A 7,074-nucleotide genomic window follows, 5' to 3' on the forward strand; every position below is an offset into this window, starting at 1 on the left:
TGAAATTGCACCTATTCTTTTTTATTTTTTTTCCTTCAGGATCCATAACCTTTTGTTTTCATTCAATTTATGCCCGGTCATCAGTTTTCTTTGACGTGGCCATCGAAAATGACACCGTGGCAACCGGAAATGATATAGTGGCCACCAGAAATGACACTTGGACTGAAAATTTGACACTTGGATTGAAAAATTGACACTTCGAAAACAATGAACAAAAAAAAACTAAAAAATCCATCCCCTTCCCCAAACTGTTGTTCCCTTACCCCCTCCCCCAAGTCCGGTGGAAGTTTGTCGAAGGACCGTCAGCCTTCTCGCCTAAGCCACCGACAGCTCCGTCGCCATCCTTGACACCCATTGGATGCATCTCGTCTCCACCCTCCCATTCCCCCCGCCTCCGCCTTCATCACCGCCGTCAGGTGGTCTCTCTTTACCCCACTACGTCCTCAAGACCAACGCCTCTTCCCCGCACCTCAAACGTGCCGTCGGCGATTGCCACGACCACATTTGCCTGCTTGATTTTCGCTCCAAATCCCCTGCCTTTTTCTTCGGCACAACCAACCATAATTCCTCCAAATTGGGCTTCTAGGATCTCTGCCGGATCCAGGCCCGATTAGACTTGTGGTCCTTGTCGCCATCTCCGGGCCCTCATTGCTATCTATTTACAACGCCACCATCGATTGATGCTTCTTCAAGTACGACTTCTCGCCGGAGTGCTTCTCCTGCATACGGCGCGACCCCCTTCGATTCATGTCATGCTTGTGCTTTGGAGCTTACGGGGTTCCTGCTGTCGGTGAAATTGAGCGTCGATATCAGTGTGTGTGTGTGTGTGGCAGGTGACCCTTTGATGACCATTCGCCGGACTTCGAACGGAGACGTAAGACTTCGAAAAGCCCTTTTTTATTATTTTTCAAGTGTCATTTTTTAATCCATGTGTTGTTTTTGAGTCCATAGTGTAATTTTCGATGGCCACAGTGTTATTTCCGATGACCACGTCTGAAAAAATCAATGATTGGACATAAATTAGAAGAAAACAAAAGGTTATGGATCCTGCGAAAAAAGTGCAATTTTAAAATTCGTGAAAACTTTTTGAATTTAGCAATAATTACCCCTAATAATAATAATAATAATAATAATAATAATAATAGATTTAACTTAAAAACCAAAAAGAAGGCACCAAGGTATGGTAGAGAGAAATGGCACAATTACACATCCTTTTTTAAAGTGTCTTGCTCTCTCTCCTCTTTCTCTCTCTAAATCTGTCTGCTAATTTTTAGGAGTCCCAAAACCAAATGCAGGCATGCAAAAATTGAGCCCTCCTATGTTTAAGCTTCATTCTCGTCGTCACCTTTCTGAATCGACTTGCCTTCGCCTTCTGTCTTCTCAGGCTCTCAACTATGCGCCCTTAAAGCTGTTCTTCGTAGCAGCTTTCCTCTTTCCCTATTCTTCAACCCTCAAGGTGATTTTATTCTAAACAAATTTTTGTAACACAAAAAATAGTTTGCATTTCTCATCTCCAATTCAAAATTTGCTTTGAATTCAACATAGATTGGCGAAACCTGTTCCAGCTCCAGCAGTAACTGCGACGCCGGCTCGAATTGCGGTAGCTGCGTTGCCAACGGCAACACCAGGCCTCGTTGCACCCGCATTCAACCTATAAATCCTTTGACTAAGGTATGCAGCTTCTGATCTTTTATTGTCTTTTCTCTTTTAGTGCATAATATATGTTATGTGTGTATATATAGATATAGTTGTGTGCGTGTGTGTGTTGTGTGCTTGATTCAATTTTGGATTACTTTCTTGATTTGGTGCAGGTAGGAGGGCTGCCTTTTAACAAGTATTCATGGCTTACGACACACAACTCGTTTGCTCTGACCGGGCGGAAATCGGGCGTCGGTTCCGATCTCCTCGCACCGACTAATCAAGAGGATTCCGTTACCGATCAGCTCAAAGTGTGTTATCACACTTAATATTTTATTTCTTGTTGTTGTTGTTTACCATTGGAGTGCTGTCGTTTAATTTGGATCCGAGGCATTGCTGTTTGTGCCGATTTTTTTTGAGCTGATCCGACTAAATGTGTGGTAGCTGCCGTTTCTTTAGCTAGCTATGCTTGATGCTTACGCTGTTTTATTGATAAGCCAACTGCAAGTTTGTTAAAAATTTAGGAGGTAAAAATGCAAGGAATTATTTAGGTACGAGTTGCTAGTTGCCACTCGATTTTGGTTTGGATTAGAAACTAAGGCATTTCACCTTCTTTTTTCCCCTGACCCACATTATCCAACTAGCAGGGGTGCTTAGTGTTATGAATACTTTATCTTTGTGTTTGAGGGCTGGAATTTGTAGTGTTCTGTGCTGAAATCCATAGTAGTTGTAGCTCTTCGCCTACCTGATTTCTTAAACGAAGAATGTTCTGTGAAAGCTCCATACTTAGAAGTTATAAGATTTTCCAAAGTAAAATTCATATGAGCCAATCTCGGTCATTCTCATTATTTCCTTTCATTGAAAGGTTCGTGAGTGGATTAGGTATTTATTTGGTTGCAAGCATATCTCAGTACTTATAAGCTAATGCTGCAACCTGAAACGAGATTATGAGATGTAGAGTAAAGTCAATTACTTATTTTGACTTGTATTAATTTATTTCTTATTTTGTTAACTATAAAATGTGTGCATTTTGTAGAATGGTGTTCGAGGTCTAATGCTTGACATGTATGACTTCAATAATGATATCTGGTTGTGTCATTCCTTTGGAGGGAGGTGTTTAAATGTGACTGCATTTGTAAGTATGTACGTGCTTTATGTTAGTGTACTAATTTGCTAATTGTTGTCTCTGTTGCCATTTCTGATTTATTACAAGTCTTTTTAATATATTTCACCCCAGCAACCTGCTATTAATGTACTGAGAGAAATTCAAGCTTTTCTTCACGAAAACCCAACAGAAATTGTCACCATCTTTGTTGAGGATTATGTGGCATCTCCACAAGGCCTGACAAAAGTGTTCAATGCATCTGGGCTTAATCAATACTTGTTCCCACTCTCTCAAATGCCCAAAAATGGTGAAGAATGGCCAATAGTTGATGATATGGTAAAGAAGAATCAGAGGTTGGTAGTCTTCTCCTCTCAATCGTCCAAGGAGGCTTCTGAAATGGTTGCATTTGAATGGAACTATGTTGTGGAAAGTCAGTGTGAGTTTTACTAATCCCTCAAATCAAGCTTAAATCTTCAGTTTCTATATTTGATCGAATCTTGTGACTGTATCATGCATGTGATCTCTCTCTTGAGTTTCCAGACAGCAACCTATTACTGAGACTTGATAGTTCTAGGCATTTCATAGACTAAAAAACGGTTACCTGCTTAATATATTGGAAAAACTATAAATAGATAGAACTAATGTGTTAGTATGAACCACAGTCTTGAAACTTAACTATTTTACACGTTTCATTTTACAGAGTTGTTTCCACCTATCAAGTTTTTTTCATTTGATTATGTTGCAGTGCTGAGATATGAACAATGTTCTGATTGAAATGATTGTTTACTTTTTATTTAATTCAGAGATGATACTGATATATAATTTCTGCAGATGGGAATAATGGGATGATTGATGGTTCATGTCCCAATCGGGGAGAATCTTCCCCAATGAGTACATCATCAAGATCTCTGGTTCTCATGAATTACTTCCCAACTAATCCTAATGCATCAGAAGCTTGCGTGGACAACTCTGCTAAGCTTCTTAACATGATGAGGACTTGTTATATAGCAGCGGGAAATCGCTGGCCAAATTTCATTGCAGTTGATTTCTATAGAGTATGTATCAATGGAATTTTAACGGGTTCCGCTAACTAAACTCACTTGACCTCCAGACAGTTATATGGAGTTGGAGATTCTTTGCAGCTGTTGACTTTAGTTATTTGTTCTCTTGTTGCAGAGGAGCGACGGAGGGGGAGCCCCAGAAGCTGTTGATGAAGCGAATGGGCACTTAACCTGTGGCTGCGACAGCATTGCTTATTGCAGAGTATGCTCTCAAACAAAAACTCTATAATTTTCACCCACCCCATGGAAATGTTGAATTGTTCATGTTTTAGCTTAGTGCCTTATACCGTTTGGATGTTTGTCCTTGTGGATATCCTCTCGTGCAAGTGTTTAACACGATTTCCTCTCTCAAAATTAGGTGTAAGTTAAGAGAAAAATTAATTGTATTAACAGCAGAGATAGAAGTAAGGTTATGCACTTATGCTATCAAACTTCATTTGGTGCTTCATAAACTAGCTGATACTTCAAAAGGAAACGAACACACGAGGTTAAGCTATTAGGCTTCACTTTTCTATCACGCAAAAGTAAATGAACACCGGTCCACAGTTTATATACTAATTATTTATGTTACATGACAGGCAAACGCAGGGTTTGGCACGTGTGATGTCCCCCTACTTGCACCTCCACCGCCATCTCAGCTTCCGCCTTTAGCTCAACCACCTATCAATAATTCTCTGAGTAACAGACCTCTCATTTCGATTATCTTAGTCGTGCTTCTCCTGCTCTGCCTCTAACTATTCATTTTCTGTGCAAGAACAATTCGTGAAGCTTGAGGGTAAGACTTTTGGGTTTAAGTGTTGAAAAAAGCATCACTAAAACATATGACAGAACACCTTGTAAGTTATACACCACTTCTGCACATGAAATGGTTTCGACTACCCTATTTTAACGCAGATTGTGCGACTACTTCTGAACTCCATCGCCGCCAAATTGAATGGCAAAGACGGAGGTGACGTGACGTCGACAATGTCGTTGGCTGGGCACCGGATGAATCGAGTCTGACAAGCCGGAAACGATATGGAAATCAGTAACCTAACCATGATGTAGTAGCAAGTAGTAAGTAGAAATACATTTATTATATGTATAATTTTTTTTTGAGCGGTATTATATGTATAATTGATTATTCTAATTTTACACCTTTTGAGTTTGGATATCAAGGGTTCGAACTTGGTCGGTTCATATTTTATAGATATGAAGAGTATTACTAAATTTTAAGGGCTCGAATTGTTGGAAATCCTTGACATCATTTAATGATATGCAGCGGAAATAACAGTCAAGAATAAGATCTATATTTACAATTGAATCATGTGTAGAGATTACAAACACACAACAATAGTTAGAATAACTTACTTGTTGTGTATCAAACAATCCTGTAGCAATTCTTCTAGCAATTCCTGCAGTTGAATCCACTACTATGGTATCCACGTATATTGCAGATTCGATGCAGGAACAATTCCCAATGCACAATTCAAACTTCGAAAGCTAGGAAATCTCCAATTGAATTGTTAGTGCTCTAAGTGTTTTATCTCTTGTGATTTTACGTGTCTCGCGTGTGTTTATTCTCTCAAACAAAAGAAATATATTCCTATTCTTATAGGAATAAGACACGCCTGTAAGCCCTAGGTTAAACAGGCCAGGCTTTTCTTTTGTCTCCAATTAATTAATCCAATAGTCAAACTATTTACTAATTAATTAAAGCTTATTAGAATATATCAAATATATTCTAATTTAGTCCATATATCTTTCAATCTCCCACTTGGACTAGCATTAGATTAAACACCAAGCACTACCTTTGCACCCTTGAGCGAATCAACAATACACATAAAGTGTGACTTAATAGGCCTCCATTATCGTCGATAATCAAGTTAAAGTTTACACAAAACTCCTAGACTGCGTTGTGTAGCGAACTCGATATATGAAGAACGTTTACGTGGATTCTGTAAACAAAACCTTTATGCGAAGATATAGTAACATCCTTTCATTCACGAACCACTCGATAGAGCCTATAATTTGTCATTGTGTCTTTCCAATAGCTCAATCAATTTATCTCATCTTTATTAAATGACCTCCATCGATCATGTTCAACTTTTAAAGTTCGAACATATCAATTGCACTGGCCAGTGACTCAACGGTCAAGTAATATAGAGAAATTGAGTGTTCTTCTCGAAATATAAATCGAGGAATGAATCCTATCTTAGCACAACTACCACCTTCCCTTATATCCCGATATACCCAACACAAGCCGTATCTACCCCTTTGGTTGGAGTGCAAGCATTGTACTGGGTCAAAGTATATCATTCATTAAGTAAGATAAGCATTACCCTCAAGTCAAAGGACTGTCACAATCTCCACACACCAATAATCATAGACACCAAAACAAATGATATATTGGTAGGATATGCCAATACTCTCTAAAGTATCCATGCATCTATCACGAGTATCTAATATCTCATAGTCGTGAGAACAACTACATTCTCTAAGAATGTGATACAGATCGCATGCCAACTTATAACATATCTGTGAGGTTGGCCCATTTCTCATTCCTTCTCCCTTTTCTTTTCTTTTGGGTCTGGGCCAACTTCAGGGCCCAGAACCGAGCCCAACCCCAAACCCTAGCCCACTCACCACTCAGATATACCCCTCCGCGTCCCCTCTCGCTCTCTCATTTCTCACCTGCGCCGCTCCATCTCTAACCCTAAATCTTCTCTCTCTCTGACTCCTCGTTTTCTCCCCTCTTCCACCGCCCTCCTACCTTGATTTCTCCAGCGCCTTCAATGGTGTCTCATCCCACCATTGTCATTCCTTCCTTTATATCTCTGATGCTTTCTCATGCCGGGAATACGGATTATCAAGGACTGAAAGGCTCTGCTATTCCTTTGTGAGTAACTCCTTGATAATACGGGATTCCCTGACGTGGGTGGAGGTATCACCGGGTTTTCCAGACCATCGGAGCCCTGTTTGGTGGTTACCTGAGAAGATCTGAGCTGCCGGAGTTCTGACCTTGGCTCCTGCTGTTGGTAGCTCTGTTGAGATCTGTGAAGCTGCTCCATCGTCCTTACTTCGCCGTTGATCATTCAGCTGCCGGAAGGGTTGCTGAGTTAAAAGGGGGAAAATCTGAGCCCCTGTGTCCCGAGGACACCTTTTCCCTCGACTGAAACCCTTCTCTGATTTCTTATCTCTTTTCTCTTTCATTTGTTCCTTTTACTCCTTTTTCTCTTTACTTGTGCAGATCTGAAGTACAGGTAATCGGAGGCAGAGTTGAAGCTGGAG

At 40.2% G+C, this 7,074-nt stretch overlaps 1 protein-coding gene across 4 annotated transcripts; it reads left to right on the top strand.

Moving 5' to 3' along the window:
• The first annotated feature begins 1,183 nt into the window (after positions 1–1,183).
• Positions 1,184–5,013, top strand: LOC130990093 (PI-PLC X domain-containing protein At5g67130-like). 4 transcript variants are annotated; one of them, XM_057914299.1, is made up of 10 exons: positions 1,191–1,295; positions 1,385–1,456; positions 1,546–1,671; positions 1,812–1,949; positions 2,675–2,773; positions 2,876–3,179; positions 3,575–3,798; positions 3,920–4,006; positions 4,383–4,579; positions 4,699–5,013. In XM_057914299.1, exons 1-9 carry the CDS (start codon positions 1,290–1,292, stop codon positions 4,536–4,538), a joined length of 1,212 nt encoding a protein of 403 aa, XP_057770282.1. In that variant the 5' UTR covers positions 1,191–1,289; the 3' UTR covers positions 4,539–4,579; positions 4,699–5,013. The 4 variants fall into 4 exon arrangements, with proteins under 4 accessions (XP_057770280.1, XP_057770282.1, XP_057770281.1 ...); XM_057914297.1 differs by having other exon boundaries at positions 1,184–1,456; XM_057914298.1 differs by having other exon boundaries at positions 1,195–1,456; positions 2,675–2,777; positions 2,934–3,179.
• Positions 5,014–7,074: the final 2,061 nt, after the last annotated feature.

Source organism: Salvia miltiorrhiza, chromosome 6 (assembly GCF_028751815.1).
Source record: "Salvia miltiorrhiza cultivar Shanhuang (shh) chromosome 6, IMPLAD_Smil_shh, whole genome shotgun sequence".
NCBI classification, from domain to species: Eukaryota; Viridiplantae; Streptophyta; class Magnoliopsida; order Lamiales; family Lamiaceae; genus Salvia; species Salvia miltiorrhiza.